Source organism: Notamacropus eugenii, chromosome 4 (assembly GCF_028372415.1).
Source record: "Notamacropus eugenii isolate mMacEug1 chromosome 4, mMacEug1.pri_v2, whole genome shotgun sequence".
NCBI lineage: Eukaryota > Metazoa > Chordata > Mammalia > Diprotodontia > Macropodidae > Notamacropus > Notamacropus eugenii.
Window position 1 is genome coordinate 322544241 of NC_092875.1, and position 21271 is coordinate 322565511.

A 21271-nucleotide genomic window follows, 5' to 3' on the forward strand; every position below is an offset into this window, starting at 1 on the left:
ATCAGTGGTGAACAGAGAAGTTGAAGAGTAAGTCTTACCCCCAAGGTAACTGTCTATTAAGAAACACAGAATGTCAGAACTGGAAGGAACCTTAGAGACTATCTAGTCTTACTTCCTCATTTTACAGATGAGGAAACTGAGGTCCAGTATATGTTATATTTGTCTAGTATAATATAAAATCCTTGAGGGCAGAGATTGTCTCATTTTAAAATTTGTACCCCCACTACCAAATACATAGGTGGTTGGTCTCTGTAAACTTTTTCACTTCTGACATTCTCTGATCATAGTGTTACAGTCATAGCTGAATGAATGAAAAAACATTTATTGTGTCTCCTATGTTCCAAGCATTAGGAACACAAATAGAAGAATAGACACTGTGTCTTAGACATGAGATCTGTATTGGAGAAACAAGGATTTTTTCAGACCAACATGGAAGCAGTACAGGTCAGCTCTATCCAATCATTAATTCAGTTACTAACAACTCACCTCTTAGACAAGCAGTAAATATGATCTAGATCCCCTAGGAATGAAAGAGAAAGGGTTCAGACCTCAGTAGGCAAAAATCCCTTGCAGGATGAAATTGAAAGACTTTACCCTAAAAGCCTCAGTTGCTTCAACAGGAAGAAATCCTCTGGGAAACTAAAATGAAACTGCCTGTCTTAAGCACCTAGGTAAAACAAAAACCCGATGCACTAAGGAAAAAAGAAACACCTCCATGTGAAGAAAGAAAAGATTCCACTCAGGCTGATCATTGATTTTTTTTAATTGTGTAAAAAATGACCCTTAACCTCTTTCTTCATCCTCTTGAAGGAAAAGGCCTCAGCTAGGTCTCTTTTGTAAGAGGGGAGGGCATCTTCAGATTTCACTGAAGATTAAAGAAAAGGCCTCTCCTCTCTTTGCATCCAAAGGAAAGGACTTGAACTAAAGCTGATCACAGGAGAGGAGAACTTTGCTGTTCATGGTGAAGGGAAAAGAAGAAAGATCACCACTGTAAAGGAAAGGTCTTCAATTTCATTTGGTCCCCAGAATAGGAGAGACCTAGAACACAATTTCTGAGGCCTCTGCAGCAAAATTAGTAAAAGAAAAACAACAAAGGAATATAATAAAAGACTTTTATGATGACAGGGATGACCAACACACACATCTAAAAGAGGAGAATAATTTAAAACACTTAGTATCAGAACATCAAAGAATAAACAGCCTTCTCACAAAAACAATTAGAGTTCTTCAAAGAAATTATGCAAATTTTCAAAAGATATAATAAAAGAAATGAAAGCTATGGAAGAGAAAAATATAAAAAAAGATTGACAGCTTAATAGGAGAGGTACTCACCCTAGTAATAAACTCCCTGAAAATCCAAATGGAAATTAGTGATTTTAGGAGAAAACAAGAATTCTTAAAACAAAACAGAAAAAATGAGTAACCTGAGGAAAATATAAGATATCTCATATCAAAATCAAGTGGCCTGATAAACACTAAGAATGGATAATTTAAAAATCATATATTACCTGGTTACCTTAAATCTCTGACCAAAAAAAACCAACTTAGATCTCTGGTTTCAAGAAATCATTAAAGAAAATTGTCCAAACATATCAGAACAAGTGGGCAAGGTGAAACTGGAAAGAATATAATGATAACTTCCTGAAAAAAATTCCAAAATACCTGATTTCATCTTCACAAGAGTTGTATCCTGTAATGATGTCTGTGGGGGCCAGGCTGGAAGTGGTGTGGTAAAACTCCTGTCCCCAGGGCTCTTGGATTTATCACCGTAAAGGTGGCAATTGGTGATGGTAAGGATGGGAATGGTGGGACTCTTTTGCACAGGAATTGAGCCTCTAGATGATGCTCCTCTGAGGCACATATATTTAAAATCTGTAGGACAGAAACATAAACACAAGCCTGAAGGGAAAAAAAATATCTTGAGAAACCACTGTTCCATAATGTGTTAGATGTAGAAGCAGATGTATTACTATTGCCTCAAGGTATAATCTATCATAGTTTGACTGCAAGTTTTGGCAATGATTACTGATGACATAGGCTGTTAATAAGAAGGTTTTATTTTCCACATTTTCTAGTGTATCTCTTTTTTTTTTAGTTAATTTATTTGTTTTCAGTTTTCAGCAATCACTTCCATAAGCTTTAAATTTTCTCCCCCTCCCTACCTCCTTCCCCGAGAAGGCATGCAATCTTATATAAGTTCTACACATACATTCTTATTAAACACATTTCCACGTTAATCATCTAGTGTCTCTTATGTGGGATTGTTGTGTTTTTCTTTTTTAAAGAATACTTTTTCACCCCTCCTCTCCTGGAGGGCTTTGTATTCATCCAATTTAACTTTTACTACATAATTGGCCATTTTAAATGGATTTTTGCAAGAGAATGGTTTATGTCTAAGACTCAAATGCTCTACAGGCTTTCAGGGACACTTGCATTATAAGACTTTTTGGGGGGGAAAAATCCATTAGTATCAATGTCCATGATGTGGAAAGTTCCCTTGTGTTTGGGTTGAAGTCAAGCTATTCGTTTAGCTTATGAAGGAGAGGGGCAGGGACCAAATACAATTAGATAATGAGGTGTTTCCCTAAAGTATTTGCCTTGTCTGGAACATCTTTCTTTTCTTTCCACCTGTTCCTGAAGGAAATGGGACTGGAAAAGGCAGCTATGGACATGTCTGTCTTCTTGAAGCTGCAGAAGAGAGTTCGGGAGCTGGAGCAGGAAAGGAAGAAATCACAAACTCAGCTGGAAAAGGAGCAACAGGAAAGCAAGAAAGTCCAGGTACAATGAAGTTCTTAGGGACCCTTTGTAACGCACAGGCTAGGAGACACACTGATCACTCCTCCCCCGCCATAGACTCCTGGGTATATCAAAGTTTGCCTGTTTGGAGTGGTCAAGTGATGATGGACTTCAGGGTGTGTGAGCTAACCTGGTCGTAAACAATTCAATATACATATTCACTAATAAAACATGTTCAACCAGAATTTGGGCAAGCAGGTGGCACAAAAGATTAGAGGGCTGGGCCTGCAGTCAGGAAGACCTGAGTCCGAATTCGGCCTCAAACATTTACTAGCCGTGTGACCCTGAGCAAGTTACTTTACCCTGTTTGCCTCAGTTTCCTCATCTGTAAAATGAACTGAAGAAGGAAATGGCAAACCACTCCAGTATCTTTGTGAAGAAAACTCTAAATGGGGTCATGAAGATTGGACATGACTGAAAAGACTGGATAATAACAATGCATGGGTTCTGTTATATGCATTCCCCATGCCCTCCCTGTTGGAATAGCAGAGTAGGATATTCCCAAGCATTCCTAAATTAAGCAGCTTTAATTGGTAAGACTTAGACGTTTTCATGGTGATCTTCACCCCTTAAGCCTTAATCACTGCATTGATGTTGCCTCAGTTAACCTGAGACCTGTTAAAGACCTGTTAGCTTGAAAAAGCCAAGGTTCCCCACTGAATCCTGGGCTATCTCCAATTGTCCTGATCCTGGCCACTGCACCCAGATGACTCTGGAGGAGAAAGTGAGGCTGGTGACTTTGCACGGCCCTCCCTGACTTAAATCCAATTCACTTGTGTGTCATGGCATCACTGCCCTGATATCATGGTGTCCTCTTCAAGAATGAAGTACAAACAACATGATGGATGATAAATTTTCTTGCACCTTCTTCTTTTCTTTCTGTACCACCAGACTGTGTACCTACTCTGTGTATAACCTTGTTTGCTTTTAAGGGGGAAAGAAGATATGGTTTATAGTCTGGTTGAAAAAAAAATCTAACAAGATGGTGTAGGAAGGGCAGGATCCAGGGATAAGGTGGTTGTCATGGAATGTACATTGGGTTTGAAGTCAGAGGTCCAAGTTTAAACCTGAGCTCTGTTTCCCATCTGTGTGACCTTTGGCAGGTCATGTCTTTTCTGAAGCCTCCCATTCCTCATCAGTAATAAAAGAATCATGATATTTGCAGATACTCCCTCCCCTTTTGCCTCATAGGAGCCTGGTTAGGATTAGAGGAAAGAGTGTTCAGGATGCATGTTGTTACTATGAGCCACTATATCAAGGTGAGTTCTTATTATTACAGAAACAAATACAATACAACATAGAACCAAGGGTTAAATTATGAGGCCCAAACTGTAGATATTAAAGGAGTTCTGAGAAAGGATCAATGAATGTTGCATTGGGCCTACTGTAATTCCACATGGACTTATTCATTTTAAAATTTTATCTTAAGTTAAAGGAAGCTAAAAATTCATGGCCTACTTAAAACCTATGCAAGATTGATATTTAATGCGGGGATGGATAAAGAGTGTAGACTTGGAGTCAGAAGACTGGGATCCAAATCTTGACTCTGCTACTTATTACCTCTGTGAAGTTGGGAAAGCCTTTTTTCTTTCTCTGTGCCTTAATTTCCTCCTCTGTAAAATGAGAGGGTTGGATTAAAATAAGGCCTATTTTTTATTTGGAGTCCTTTTGGCTTTAAATCTAATATTCTATGAAGGATCATTGACTTTCTGGAACCATACATATTGTTCAGTCACTTCAGATATGTCTGACTCTGTAACCCCATTTGGGGTTTTCTTGGCAAAGGTACTGGTTTGCTATTTCCTTCTCCAATTCATTTTACAGATGAGGAAACTGAGATAAACAGAGTTAAATGACTTGCCCAGCGTCACATAGCTACTAGGTGTCAGGCTGGATTTGAACTCAGATCTTCCTGACTCCAGGCCCAGCACTCAATCCACTGTACCACCTAGCTGTCTACCACCACTCACACACATTAAAAACTCGGGTGTTATTACCGTCACCCCAGTCTGAAGGAACCATACACTCCACTGTGTGGAGTGAGTTTATCTTACATACATGACTGTTTCAACTGTTCTTCCTATGGAAGTTCAAGAAGCTTGCACAAACAGTTCTGATTCTTCTACAAAATTGTGCCTTCTTCTTCCTGAGACCCTCCCCAGTCACCACCACCTCCTGCAGTAAGCTGGTCTATGATCCATGCTAATGGACTTAAATCTCTCTGGTGGAAGAGATTCAGAATGGAGGGGGAAAGGATTAGGTTTATGACTGACACATTACATTAGGAAAGAAACTCCATGACAGGCAGTAATCACTTGTATGGAAAACCAAATGGACTGGATCAGAAGATGGGAGGGAGGGGGTAAGATAGAAAGAAAGAAGTAAAGAAGGAATAAAAATCTTGCCCCTTCTTCCTTCTGAATCCAGAATTTGCTTGTATTTTATCCCTCCATTTCTCAAGCCCTCAGTCTAGCAGCTCCAAATGATCCAGAAAGCCCATCTTCTGGATCGCTCTTTTGGGTACTAACTGGGTCAACTTCTTGTCCCAGAGATCAGGAATGAAAGTAGGGAACATGGGATCCCTCCTAAGTAAACTGCTGGCTCCTGACCAAGTTAAATGAGAGAGTAACAGGGAGAGAACCACCAGAACCCAGTTATGACATCCCAAAATCCCACCTCCTGGTCTGGCCAGAATCTACTCCACAGGCAGTTACTAGGCTTTCCTTGTACAAAGACCAAGGCCCAGCGTAATTGAATCCAGTTTAGCAAGGAGGGAATGTGGCACAGTGCAGAAAGAACAGGCTGGCTTTGGGATATGGGAAACCTGCGTTCACATCCTGCCTGTGAGACATATTAATTATGTGACCCTGGTCATTCAGAGTCCTGGTGCCTACTCCAAACAACTTTCTAAGACTATCAGTTAAAGGATAAGTTTAGACTTGGCATTAGTAGAGGAAGTTCCTTGCCCAGAAAGTCTTACACCAATGAGATTACTCATTAAAAAAATAATAGTATAGGGTAAAAAGCCGCCCTGCCCAGTTCCTGTCCTCAGGAAGTTTCCATTCTGAGAAGGGGTACGGATTTACAGAGTATGATATGGGTCACGTACACTACAAAGTGGAGTGTGTTAGGGAAAAAGGAGAGATCCAGTGTGCTCTAGGATTTATATTTTGCCCAGACTGAAAGTACAAGAGCTACACAAGGGCCTGGTCCCACTCTGATGGGCATAGGAGCTGTGACGTACCTCATTGCCAACCGTAGGACATGGTGGCCCCTTGCTCATACTGGCTTATCATATTAATGCCAACTTTAGTGTGGGCACCCCATGAGCTTAGCCCACTGCAGTGTGGAAATCTTCAACTCAAGAGGTCCACCAGCCTTAGCCTCCTCAGTAATGAGGGTCCCATGCATATACTGCCTTGCCTACTTTGTTCTAGAAAATTTTGACAAAAGAGCTCCCCCTGAATTACTTTTTTCCTGGGTAGGGATCTGTGGCACAACTGTCATCCATGAAGAAAGACGTTTCTGTAAATGAAAGACGGCACTGAAATAAGTGGGATGTAAAATCAATATTTGTTCTATCTGTCCCATTGCAAGGGCAGTGACTCTGTGACTGCTAGCTGTTAGAGCTACCATCGATCAAGTTCATTTACACTGAGGGACAAGTGTGAGATGCCTCTAGGGTTAGATTGCGAAAAGTCAACCTGGACATGAGGATCATGGGGCTAATGTTTCTATGGATATTTCTATAAGTGGGTCACCTGGAGTCTGAAAGGACTGGAGTTCAAATACAGCCTCAGACACCTTCTAACTGTGTGATCTTGGGCAAGTCACTTCATCACTATCTGCCTCAGTTTCCTCATTTGTGAAATGGGGACAACAGGCTAAAATGAGAGAGAAATTGTAAAATCCTTAGCACAGCCTGGCACATAGTAGGTGCTTTATAAATGCTCCTTCCATTCCCCTATACTAGGGAATATTATCCAGAAAAGCATGATAAGATAGAAAAGGGAGTTCTGACTGGGAAACAGAGGGCCTGGGTTTGCTACTGCCTAACTGGGTGACTCTGGGCGAATCGCTCACTTAAGTCTCCTCAGTCATGGAAAGCTTAAAGAAAAAAGGTGAATTTTGAGCTGGTGAGGGCAATGACTAATGGAGAGAATAGTGTGCAGAGCCATAAATCATCCTACATTTATGTAGCATTGGAAGGTTCACAGAACTTGTTTTTTAACAGCAATTCTGTGAGGTCCAGTAGGTGTTCTGAGCAGTGTCTCCATCTTGCAGATGATGAAGTCCGGTTCACACAGCTAGATAGTTTTGGGCTCTGCACCTCAGGCCTCTGGTTTCTAGAACTGCACCAACAAGGGGTCAGTGTAGTTCAGCACAAGTCCCTGGTCCACTGTTGTCTCATGTCTTGCTGTTATTATAGTTCTCTGTCACTCTGTCTTCATCTTTGCAGGTGGTTGAAACAAAGGGTGAAATAGATACAGATCAAGATGCAGATCTGGCCTACAACAGCCTGAAGGTAAGCCTGATTCAGTAATTATTAGCTGCATGACCCTGGACAAGTCACTTAACTTCTTAGCCTCAATTTCATCATTCAATGAGCATTTATATAAAGGAGCTTTGTTTATGTCCTAGAGGCTAGTGTGAAGCTGAAGGAGAGCAGTGCTGGGAGTCAGGAGATCCAGGACCATACCCCTGGTCTACTCAGGTTGCACTGCGTGTGCCTTCCAGCAAATCAGTTTATCCCTGTGGAAATTTATTTTTTCACCTTCGTTTTACACAGAGAAGGTTTTTAATAGATGCATTTTAATTGAAGAAAATACTCAAGTCTAAAATTAAGAAAGACATTTTAATAGGTTTTGTTGCAAATGACAAGAATATCTGCCTTAACTGCCTTATGGGGTTTTCATGAAAATGAAGTACAAGGACAGCTGTATAAGCTCTCTGAAAAAAACAAACTTGGTCTGCATGTGTGTTGTGTGTACATAGATTTCTAAACATATAGAGGTATACATGTGTACGCAGATTTCTATCCATATATATGTATACGAACACACCTAAATATACATACAGGTATACATGTGTATGTGTATGTACACAGATATCTATCCATATGTATATATATACCCAAATATTCATACAGGTATATATGTATGTATGTGTGTATATACATATACACACATACTCATAATTATTTATAAGCAGAGATAGAGATGTATATAGATACATATAAAGGCATGTGTACACATGGATATGCTTGTATTATTATACATGCATCAGTGCCATGTAAAGAAGTCCTGAAAACATAGGCTGATGTATATACATACATATCTATACACGTATATATACACATATATGTATATATAGTATACATACATGTATGCCTACATTGTGTGTGCATGCATATACATGGGTACATAAGCATATGTGTATATATACATGGCTAGACATAGGTATACATGGTTGTGCCTACACACACACACACACACATATATATATATCACTGTCAGGTAGAGAAGTCCTGATAACACAGACTGGCTCCTAACACTGTGAGGGGCAGAGCTGAGGTGAATCAAGTAGTAATAACTCACATTTTTATAGCACTATGAGGGTTACAATATGCTTTTCCCATAACCATCTGAGGTAGGTAGTATTAAAAGTATTATTATTCTCATTTTACATATAAACCCTCATTGAATGTTGAAATCAAGGCTAAGAACTTAAGTGACTTGCCCCGGGTCATGGAGCTAGTAAACGGGAGAGGTAATAGTTCTATGAGATGGTCAGATGTAAGTTAGGAACCAGTCTTGGGCAGGGAGCAGGCAACATGAACACTTCGGGACTGGGTTAGGAAGGAGTTTGGATAAAGGGGATTTGGTGGATGGCAAAGATAGACTTGGCCTATTATGCATTTATGCTTGGAATCAGACCTGCATGAAAACCCAACCCCTAGAATCCCCACATATATCCTGCCACAGACCAATATTCAAACATCGCCCAGTAGTCAGGCAGCTTGGGAATGGACTCAGGCTGTTGCACGCTGTTCATCCTCCTCTGGTTGGTATGACAGCCGTTAAACTGGCCCTGAAAGTTCCTTTCAAGCAACAGGGCTGTTACTGCTAGCACAGTGTAAGAGTTCTCAGTGAGGTTTTTTCCTTTGAATTATTGGTTGTGCTTTCTTTTCCTGTGTGATTTCTGGGAGATTTAAAAGTCTCTGTAGAGTTAGTAGGTCTTTACACTTGATGAATGCCAATGAAATCCAAACTTGCCTGCCTTTAGTAAGCATTCCCCAGAGGAGCCTTGATCATGTCAGGAGAAATGGAGAATGTGGAAAACAATTAGCATTATTAAGTCATTCATCCTGCCTCTCCTTTTAGGACCAACAGCATTATCATCTTGCTAGCGAATCATTTACTCCAAGTCCTATCTCTTAAAATAAACTCTCCCCCTATTGCTATTATTATTATTTTTTGACACATCTGGTTAATGACATGGGTCAGATGTCAAGGAGAAGGGAATAGCTCTCAGGTCGTGGTTCTACAAGGAGCTAACATCCGAATGCCTGTGATGTGCAAAATTTTGTGCCAGGGCTGAGACAATGATGAATAATAAACACACCATCCCTGATCTTAAGGAACTTATAGTCTAACAATAGAGTCCATAAAACATGTAATCAGATATTTGTACTCTAAGCTCCATAAGAGAAGTGTAAACTGTTTTAGGAATCAGTGTTACCCTTCCCAATACCATTTCTAAAGGTAAAGAACAAGGCAATAATAACCTAGATTAGTAATAATACTAATAGCTTCACACATGTTACCTCATTTGATCTTATATCAGATCTGCGAGATAGGTATTATTATCCTCATTTCATAGATGAGGAAACAGAGTGGGGAATGGCAAATGATTTGTCTAGGGTCATACAGCTAGGAAGTATCTGAGTCACGATTTGAACTTAGATATTCCTGATTCCAAGCCCAGTGCAATATTTACCTTGTCACTTAACTGCCTTAATGAACTGAATGAATCCTTAATAATAAATTTTCAGTCAGGGTGACAGGCTAAAGTTAGAAGGGAGATTTAGGGGGAGGGGAGCCATCCTGGATGCCCTGAAGTTAGCACCTAGGTCTATTGTGCTTACATATAAAGCCAGCTCTGATCTTATCCAGGGAGTCAAGTGACCTCTCCCCTTCCCATATTGACCCTACAGTAATTTAGGCCCTCTTTCATTGTCCCTCAGTTTCTGCCATTGTCAGAATATGGTTTACAAAGGCAATAGCAGATGCTCAATCAGGATTCTCTCTTAAGCCTGTCTTAACAATTTGATGAGGGAGAATTTGAAGGATCTTTTTTTGACATCCATGCTAATGACCCAGTAATTGTGTGTATGGCTTTCCAAATGAAGTGTGAAGAGCTCTGATATCTGTCAACGGATGCCAAATAGGTCAACTTAAGTACTGAAAGGCAGCTCTCAGGTCAGTGGAAGAATTTGTAATGCTGTTGCCTCCCTTCAGTGAAGCTGATAAAGAGAAAAGGAAAGTTTCAGACAAATATCTTTAAAAAAACAAACACAAAACCAGACCTTCCCCATCACCTTACCTTCCCCCATCCCTTCTAAATTCAAGGCAGTCATTGTTAATTAAATATGAAATTGTTTACTATAATAAGCACATTAGTTTTAGATCAAATTTGTGCTGGAGTTGTACCATTTATGTGGTGACTACACACTTTGTGCAAGAGTGCTTTGGGGTACCCTGTATAATCACTGCTAGCACAGTGATACCCACTTGGTAGAATAGGGAGCAGGATTTTACCATTTTAAATTATTCTGTAAGTTGAAGGTTATTATATCTGTTTTATGGCATTTTGTTAGTCATATCTGCAATTTATTGCCAAGGCCTTGGGAAAACAACCCCCAATTAAATAATGATTTCTTTAGGAAAATGTGATACAGCTTATGATGCCATTTCCAAATATCCATTGGGGCAAAAAGTAGGGAAACAATCATGCCCAATGTAATAAGCCTGAGATATGTAGACTGACTACACAGATCTCTCTAAACCAAATATGAAATGGGCCTGAGCCCTTGATTGACAGGAACTGATCTCTGAACCAGAGCAGACTCTACCTTAGATTCTTCTTTGGGTCATATCAGAGCCGTAACTAGGACAGGGCAACTGGTACTTTTTCCTAGGGCACTGATAGCACTTGCTTACTACCTAGTCAGTGAAAAAAAATAATTAGTTAAAATAGGAAACTACAGGTAATGGGCTCAAATGAGTGCCTGCCCTGTTTTCTGAAAGCCAATGTTATGATCTCCTTCAAGACCATATTGTATAACAATGTTCTTAGGTCTTTGTTTCCCTCAATAGGGAAATGTTCCAACCCTTTCTCACATCTCTGCCCAAATGAGGGTGTGCTTTATGCTACTTACCCTGGCACAAAAATTTCTAGTTCCAATTCTGGTTCAGATACACCTTCTGCTCAGTCTAGCACAGAATCAGATAAAGTCTTTAGGAAGAAGAACACAGAACCATAATTTTGCCAAGACCCTTTTAAGACCATCTTCCTGGCTGTTGCTTTGTGCAGCCACAGACCATCTCATCATCTTTAGCCTAGAGCACTCTTGATTTTTGTCAAGATCTTCTTCTGACCCTAGGACACACTCATACCTCCTTCCACATCCCTCTTCGCCACCAGTACCGAGGCACAGGCAACTTCCCTTCCGAGACACAATCCTTCCCATCTATCCCTAATCTTTGACAGGAGTGGCCTCCATTTTTATAGAAAATCCATATTTTTAGAAAAAAAAAATGTGTATGGGATCATTAAGTCCCTTGGCTATTGAGTCATACTACTGAGCTCATTAAAACAAATGAGTGCATCATTCTGGGGATTCAGAAAAACTCCATTGTCCCAGACTGGGAGATGTCAAGGACAGTGAAATGTGGTTTCCCCTATCCTATAATCTCCCTCCTCCAAGGTGACACAGCACTTATGTGCTTCATGAAAATGTTCATGGTATATTGTAACGCGTTCCTTTTGGGAAATGTTTGAACAGGAGATAAAAAGGTCTGTGATGGAGAAATAAGGAAAGGTGGTCTTGGGGTCTGTTGGGAGGAGAAGGTATGAGGTCTATAGAGGGTGTTCGTACATGGAGTGATTGGAAAAAGCAGGAGTGAATGGACATTGCCTTGCGTTTCTGCCTGAACCTTCCCTCTGCTCTGTGTTGCATGGTATCATTGGTGAGTGGGGACATCTGGAGTTTAGAGTTAGCATTGACACTCATTTTAAAGCCCTCATAGACTCAGAATATTAGAGTGGGAAGGAAAGTCAGAGATCATCTAATCCAAGCATACCCTCATTTTATATATGGGGAAACAGGCCCAGAGAGGGGAGGCACCTTGGCTAGGGCTTTAAAATATGTAGAAATGCCAAGAACAGAACTAGTGATTTTTATTTTTTTAAACTATGTCTTGCCTCTCTCACTAAGACTAGTTTTTGGTGAATGGGGACAGTGATAGGCATTTGATTTATGATTTTCTTGGAAGAAGGACCCCCCCCACAGGTGGAAGTTCTACCCACAGAGGGCAGGTTACAGGCTTCCTGACCTGTAGCAGGGGTGTCAGACTCAAACAGAAACAGGTCCACTAAGGATCCCTCTGGGCTGCATGTTGACATTTTGTTATTGATCAGTCATTTCAGTTGTGTCCGATTCTTCATGACCCCACTTGGGGTTTTCTTGGCAAAGATAATGGAGTGGTTTGCCATTTCCTCCTCCAGCTCATTTTGCAGCTGAGGAAACTGAGGCTAACAGGATTAAATGACTTGCCCAAGATCACACAGCTAGTAAGTGTCCGAGGTGAGGTTTGAATTCAGGAAGATGAGCCTTCTGTACTGCAGGCCCAGCACCCTGTGCACTATGGCACCATCTAGTGACTGTAGTAACATTGCCTATGTTTATTGCATTTTTACTTATTTTATTAAATATTTCCTAGTTGCACTTTAATCTGGTTCTGCAGCATGCTGGCAATGACATGTAGGGCCTCATGTTTGACACTTTTGGCCATGAGCACTGGAAGTTTCAGTGACTTGCCTAGGTTCACACAGACAGCATATGTCTGAGGCTAGACTTGAGCCCAGATCTTTCAGTCTCCTAGCTCCTCTTCATCTACTACAGCAGCATTAAAAATAGAAGGGACATTAGTGATCACCATCATCTAAAGAGATGAGGCAACAGAAACCCAAACTGAGGCAGAGACTCACCCAAGTCACTTGCCTCCTTCACAGCCATAGAACTCAACAGGGACAAGCTCAGACTCCTGACTCAGCTGTTCAGCAGGCATTTATTAAGTGACTCCCAAGTTCTAGGCACTAGAGATGAAAAGACAAAAATGAAAAGAAAAAAATTCCTCTTTTCTAGGAGCTCACATTCTCCCATAATCCAACATTCTATCTACTTTTACTACACTAAGTGGGAGAAACACATAGAGTCAATATATGGATGTAAATCTAGTGCCACAAGAAGACCCCCTGCGGACTTTCTGGAATCATCAGTAATTATTAAGGCAGCTTGGTGGTTCAATGCATGGAATGCCGGACTTGGAATCAGGAAGACTTCAGTTCAAACCATCCTCAAGCACTTATGTGATCCCTTGTGCTATTCTAGACAAGCCGCTTCACCTCTCAGCCTCACTTTCCTCATCTGTAAAATGGGGATGAGAATAATAACCCCTTCCTCTCAGGGTTGTCATGAGGATCAAATGAGATAAAATGTGGGAAGTGTTTTGCAAGTTTTAAAGCACTATTTGTATTAGTTGGTAAGCATGCTTACACGCAGTCTCACAAATGTGTCTGTGCACAGGCTGGGCCCCACACAGAGCAGGCCTAGTGGTGAGATTGGCTTCATTAAGGAAGCATGATAGGATGTTCATGTGGTGGACAGCCCTTTTCTTGGGTGAGCCTCATCTAAGAGATAACGGGGAACCTTGGTGTTTTCCAGAGACAAGAGCTGGAGTCGGAGAACAAAAAGCTGAAAAATGATCTGAATGAACTGAGACAGGCAGTGGCCAACCAGGCCACACAGAACAACTCGACCCATGAGGTCCAGGACAGCTACGCTCTCCTACTGAACCAGCTTAAGTCAGCCAATGAGGAGCTGGAGGTCCGCAAAGAGGAGGTGCTCATCCTCAGGACCCAAATTGTGAGCGCTGACCAGCGGAAACATGGCAGCAGCAGCATGGTAAGGCATGCAGCCTGGGAAGGCAGCCAAATGACCAGATAATGGATAGGGCTGGGCATTCTCCCCACAGACTTTTCCTTCCCATTGAGCCATGGGTGTATTCCACAATACCTCTGTCTGAAGGAAAGGAACCTTGATTTCAGAGATTGAGAAATCTCTGGCCTTAGGATCCTGTCTGAAAGATCTGATTGTTTCAAGGTTGTTCTCATCCTAGGGTGGGATTTCAGGTTACATGGTATGTGAACTGGAGCAACTAGGACCATACATGCTCTATGGAGCCTAGGAGACTAGATATGGACCCTGACACTAGATAAACCCAAAGGGAAATGGCTATATGTCCAAGAAACTGAACTAATCATCATTTTCTTTTCTTGTTTGAATTCTACCTTTCTCTTTCAACCCCTCCTTGCCTCTTTTTTGGGAAAAAATTTAACTTTATTTAAAAACTCTGGATGCCTGCTGCCTGACCTGTGTCCTGGCAGTGAGAGGTTGCCCCTCCTCGTCTCCTTCCCTCCTTGGCATGGGAGGTCCAATCCATCTTTTGAGACTCAACAGTTGGGAAAAGGGTATGGAGCTGAGCAAGAACTAATGCAGCGAGAGATGGGTGGAGATAGGTGGGGAGAGAGCACTCTACAACTCATCATATGCCCTGGCATCAGTTGAGCAAAAGGAAACCAGTAGAAGGGAGGAGATGGGTATGAAGGCATGAGCGCTTTTTCCTTATATCTTAAGCACCTAAATTCAAGTTCTTCTTTGCAGGGAGACTCTATTTCCATAGGATACTTCACGACAAAGAAGACTTGGGGAGAGGCAGGGAAGGGAATCTCTCTTAACATTAACCCAACCATGTCCAACCCTCTCATCTCCTTTTCTGAGTGAGAGGAAAGGGGTTTTATTTATTTGATTCCATAAGATGACTTTGATCTTTTAAAGCAGCATTCCAGGAAAATCTTTCTGTGCTTGACCCTCCCCTCTGCTGAAAGTAAGTGCACTCAGCTCTGTTTCTAGAGGACATTTATCTTACTTAAAATACAAGCTCTCACACTTTTCTGATGTGTGCCTTTAACCATACACTCATATGTAGGGTTTATGCTCCATTGACAGATATTTGTATAATCAGGGTTGTCTTCATTTGTCTTGGTATGTCACATTTCTCTCTAGGAGCCAAACATTAATGCCCGGACCAGTTGGCCCAACAGTGAAACGCATGTGGACCAGGAATATGCCATTGAAGCCTATCATGGGGCCTGCCAGACAAACAGGTAAGTCCTTTCTCCCAGGAGAAGAAAGGGAGATACTTTAGCTCAAGCAGACATTTCACTTCCACCAAATACTGGCTATTGCATAGCATTGTGCCAAGTGTTATGACAGATATGAGAGGAGGCAAGAATATTCTTGCCCTAGCGAGCTTTTGAACTAACTGGAGAAAGACTAATACATATGAAGCAACTAGAACCAAGCTCCACTGATACATACTGGAGAAAAGAGCTTTCCAACAGGGTTGAGGGGGAAGGACAAAGAAGGCAACACCAAGTTGGTGCTTTGACCAGTTGAACTTCTCTCCACCAGATAGAAGGATAAAGATGATTTCTAAGGTTCCTCCAACTTCCTGTGTTCTGTTCTTTCCATCCTAACTCTAGCTTACCCTGTGTCATGGCAACTCAGTCCAGTTCAACAAAATCCTGTTTTTGAGTTCCCACTAAGGTACCTGTGATAGGTCATGGAGATACAAAACAAAAGAGAAATGGTCTCTGGCCTCCTAAAGGGACTTGGTTATGCAGTATGCATGCAGATAAGTGAACACTGATTGTCATGAGAGGAAAGAGTGGTCACACCTGAAAGGGGGGTGTTCCTTTGGGGGAAAGTCACAGAAGTCTTCACAGGGTATTTAAGAGCTGGGCTAAGCCTTGAAAGAAGATAAGATTCTGCAAGGCAGAAATAAGGAGGGATTGCATTGCAAGCATGGGAGAATGGCTTTTGCGGAGCCACAGAGATGGAGGTGGAATACTGAGCTAAGAGAACAGCCAGAGATTCCAGTTAGGCTGGATTTTTTTTTTTTTTAAACAAATCTATTATTTATTTATTTTTAACATTCTTCTCTTTTTAAATTCTGAGTTCCAGATTCTCTCCCACTCCTCCCCATCCAGAAGGCAAGCAAATCATACCAATTATTCATGTGAAATCATGAAAAACATTTCTATCTTAGCCATATCACACACAAAAAGCAAAACAAATAAAAATAAAGGAAGTGAGATAGTTATACTTTGATTTGTACTCAAAGTTTATCATTTTTCTCGCTGGAGGTAGAAAACATTTGTTTTGTCATGAGTCCTTTGGAATTGTCTTGGATCAGTGAATTGATCAGAGTAGACAAGTCTTTCCAAGTTGATTATCATTACAGCAATGCTGCTACTGTGCACAATGATGTCCTGGCTCTTCTCACTTCGCTTCAGTTTATATAAGTCTTGCCATGTTGTTTTTTTTTTCCTGAAACCACCCTCCCCCCCAGCAATTCTTATAGCACAATAGTACTCCATCACAATCATATGCCACAACTTGTTCAGCCATTCCCCAACTGATGAGTATCCCCTCAATTTCCAATTCTTTTCCACTACAAAAATAGCTGCTGTAAATATTTTTGTACATATAAGTCCTTTTCCCTTTTTTATCTCTTTGGGGTGCAGACCTAGTAGTGGTATTGCCGAATCAAAGGGTATGCAGTTTTGTAATCCTTTGGGCATACTTCCAAATTGTTCTCCAGAACGTTTGGAGAATTCCACCAATAATTTATGAATGTACCTATTTTTCCCTTATCCCCTCCAGCATTTGTCATTTCCAGTAGGTGTGAGGTGGTCCCTCAGAGTAGTTTTAATTTGCATTTCTGTAATCAATAGTGATTTAGAGCATTTTTCATATGACTATAGATAACTTTGATTTCTTCTTCTGAAAACTGCCCTTTCATATCCTTTAACCATTTATCAAATGAGGAATGGCTCGGATTTTTATAAATTTGACTCAGTTCCCTATATATTTGAAAAATGAGGCATTTATTAGGTAAACTTGCTGTAAACATTTTTGATATTGCTTTATTGTCTATGGTACCTTTTAGCAAAATGTAGTTTTCCTGATTATCTCTTTTAACTAGGTATCTTTTTGCTTTATCTGAGACCATGATTGCTGCCCTTGCCTTTTTTTTACCTTCAGCAGAATTATAATAGACTCTGCTTTATCCTTTTATTTTAACTCTGTGTGTCTTTCTGTTCCAAGTGCATCTCTTGTAAACAGCACACTGTTGGATTCTGGTTTCTGATCTGTTCTGCTGTCTGCTTCCATTTTGTGGCTGAGATCATCCTATTCATATTCACAGTTACAATGACTAACTGTGTATTTCCCTCCATCCTATTTTTTTCTCCTTCTCTCTCTTTTTATCCTGTTCCTCCTACAAAATCTGACTACTACCTCTGACAATCTTCCATCATTCCCCATCCCATATCTCTTATCCCTTTCTCCTCCTATTTGCCAATAGAGTAAGATAAATTTCTATATTCAACTGAGTGTATATGTATTTTTCCCTCTCTGAAACAATTCCAATGAGAGAGAGGTTCAAGCATTGCCTCTCACCCCATCCCTTTCTCCTCCACTATAAAAGCTCCTCCTTGCACACCTTTATATGAGAAAATTTTCCCCATTCTCTCCCTTCTCCTTTCTGCCAGTACATCCCTCTTTTTCATCCCTTCATTTTTTTGAGATCATCCCAACATAATCAACTCACATTTATGATCTCTTTCTATGTAGATTCTTTCTCACTGCCCTAATAATAAGTTCTTATGAGTTACATGTATCATCTTCTCATATAGAAACATAAACAGTTTGTTGAGTCTCTTGTGATTATTTCTCTTTCATATTTACCTTTTTATACTCCTCTTGAGTCTTATATTTGAATGTCAAATTTTCATTCAGCTCTGATCTTTTCATTTGGAATACTCGAAAGTCATCTATTTCACTGGATATCTAATTGTCCCCCTGAAGGATTATACTCAGTTTTTCTGGGTAGATTATTTTGAGTAGCAATCCTAACTCCTTTGCCTTCTGGAATATCATATCCCAAGCCCTCCACTCGTTTAAGGTGGAAACTTGTGATCCTGACTGTGGCTCCATGAGGTTTGAGTTGTTTCTTTCTGGCTGCTTGGCCTGGGAGCTCTGGAATTTGGTTATAATATTCCTGGGAGTTTTCATTTGGAAATTTCTTTCAAGAGGTGATCTATGGTTTTTTTCATTTTCTAGTTTACTCTCTGGATCTAAGATATTAGAGCAGTTTTCTTTTATGATTTCTTAAAATATGATGTCTAGGCTCTTCTTTTGAACATGGCTTTCAAGTAAATCAAGAATTCTTAAATTATCTCACTTTATGTTCCAGATCAGTGTTTTTCCAATTATATATTTCACATTTTTTGACGTTGTTTTATTGTTTCTTGATGTCTCATGGAGTCAATATCTTCCACTTGCCCAATTCTAATTTCTAAGGAATTATTTTATTTAGAGAGCTTTTGTATCTCTTTTTGCATTTGCCCAATTCTCCTTTTTAGGGAGTTCTCTTCTTCAATGAATTTTTGTACCTTTTTTTCCATTAGGTCAATTCTGATTTTTAAGGGGTTACTTTCCTCAGTATTTTTCTGCCTCTTTTGCCAAGCTAATTCTTTTTTCCTAAGTTTATTGCATCATTCTCTTCTTTTCCCATTCTTTCCTCTACTGTTCTAATCTCTTTTTAAAACGCTTTTAGGAATTCTTGTTGGGTTAGTCCAATTACTATTTTTTCTTTGAGGGTTTTTGGTAACTATTTTCACATTGCTGTCTTCTTCTGATTTTATGTCTTCATCTTCCCTGCCATAATAGTAGCTTTTTGTGGTCACGTTTTTTTTTATTACTATTATTGTTTGCTGATTTTTCCAGCACATTTATTGACTTTGAACTTTATATTAAAATTGGGCTCTGCTTACCTGGAGATTGGGGAGGCATTGTCCTGAGTTTTAGACATCTTTGTACTGCTGTTTACAGTGTTGTTGTTACAGTATAAATTGATCTCCTGATTCTGCTCACTTTGTTCTGCATTAGTTTACGATGTCTTTCTCAGTTTCTCAAGCTGTCTAATTCATCATTTTTATTCATGAGCATAGTAGTATTTTATTACATTTATATGCCATAATTTGTTCAGCCTTTCCGCAATGGTTGGACCCTCTCTTAGTTTCTAGTTCTTGTGGCAGACATTTAATAAATCCTCATTGCATGAAAAACCAAATTATTTGGATTTCAAAACAGACTGTCACATTCTTGTTTCCCCAAAGTAATGGAAAGTTAAAACAAGATAAATTAACTCTCAGAAGAAGATAGGAACCTTGGGGCAATGTAGCCAGGGGAATTAGCACAGAGCTGGATTTCAGCAATTTTAATCCCAGCCTAGACATCTGGGTCTGACATAGAACAGTTAATCCTCCTCCCTGTGAAGATATTTCTTCCAAATAGGACTGAAACCTAGCTAGAGCTTATATTGAAAAGTCAAGCAATCAGTTCAGTTAGTCCCCAATTATTTATGGCAAACATGATAAAGGGGCTGGAATACAAGAATTAGAGTTGGGAGATCCTGAGTTCAAATCTTGATTCTGACCCTTATTTTCTATGGGACTATAGAAATAATGCTGGACTTGGAGTCAGGAAGATCAAGCTTGAATTGTGCCTCTGACACTTACTAGTTGTGTGATGGGCAAATTGTTTAACCTGTTGGTTTCCTCATCTATAAAATGGAGTTCTGAGCCCCCTTCAAGTTCTAAATCTATATGCTAATCAATCTAATCAATCCTTCTAAATATGTCTCCTCATTTATGAAATACAGCACCTTCCCCATGAGGTTTTTGTGAGACTCTCATGAGAGAATAAGAATAAACCTCTTTGCAAAATTTTACATACTATACAGACATCAGCAATTATTATATGCCCTCAGTACCAGGTGTTCCAAATCTATAAGAGTATAGAACACTCTAAGAAGATATCATTATAGTCATGTCCTGATTAATGCAAATAATGAATCTCCTGATGTGGTCCCATGTATTTAAATTTGTACTGTTCAAAGTTGTAATCACGTGAACTATGTCAGTAGTCTAGCCCAGTGGAAATATGCAGTGTGAATTCAAATAATGTAACTACTTCTCAAGATTTGTTATTTGCACTAATTGGACCCTAACTGTAAATGAAGGAGTAAATCTTGCTTTAGCAATTCACTTATTCACTTCATAGAATCAGATGGTTTTAGAGCAAGAAGGACCTTTGAGAAAAACCCAAGCACAGACAGGGAAGAGACTTGAGCCAGCACCCACAGTGAGCTAGCTAGGATCAGGACTGTAGCCTGTGCATCTTAACTCAATCCATTGGTCTACTCACTATGATCCCTATTTATGAGTTTCCCAAAGAACAGCAATGATAAATTTATTCTTAAAGAAATAAAATTATTCTCCAAGGTGGGAGAGAAGAGAGAAAAGGGGACAGAGGAAAAAAAGAGGAACATAGAAAAATCTGAAGGTGAATCTCTCAGATTTTAAACTGGGATCCAGATTTAGTCATTTTCAATGATTGTGGGCCAAGATAAAAGTACTCGGATGATAAAAACTTCTTACGTGCTTGGTCCTGACACATAAGCAATGACATCCCCCTAATCTTCAGAGGCTTCAGCTTCTTTTTTATTACCTCTAAACACCTGACAGGAAGCCAAGCTTGAACACTAGTTTTCTCAGGGGCAGTTTAATATCCTGAATTTGTGTCTTCCTTCACAGTAGTATTAATGGTGATGATGATAAAATTAAAAATAGCTTCTATTATAGCTAAAATGATTCAGTTCCCAGCAAGCCCAACCCACAGTAAGAAATGAATAGTCTTGTGAGGTGGAGTTAAACATAGGGGAGGAACTATTTACATTACCTCCAAAAAGGATTCTAAAAGAGTGCCTTCCAGCTAGCTGTGGGGCATTTTGTCTCCAGGCCAACCTGGCACATCTGTCTTGGAGTGGAAGAAATTTTGTGACTGCCTTGGTGCTCAGAGAGGGAGAAAAGGCAGATGCACAAGATGATAGAGGCCGATAACATTGATTAATGACTTTTTGGATCCCTGCCCAGCAGGGCAGCTCACGATGCTAAAGAGTTGTCCTCCGTAAATGCAGGATTCTTTAAAAAGAAGAGGGAG

At 40.1% G+C, this 21271-nt stretch overlaps 1 protein-coding gene across 1 annotated transcript in view; it reads left to right on the plus strand.

The window, feature by feature from the left end:
- Window positions 1-21271, plus strand: part of LOC140502861 (unconventional myosin-Vb-like) — a 104661-nt gene that overhangs the window by 36543 nt on the left and 46847 nt on the right. The window contains exons 4-7 of the mRNA XM_072606919.1: window positions 2641-2778; window positions 7256-7321; window positions 13805-14044; window positions 15206-15306. Of these exons, the coding sequence (XP_072463020.1) occupies window positions 2641-2778; window positions 7256-7321; window positions 13805-14044; window positions 15206-15306 (545 nt within the window). The remainder of the gene's footprint in view (window positions 1-2640; window positions 2779-7255; window positions 7322-13804; window positions 14045-15205; window positions 15307-21271) is intronic.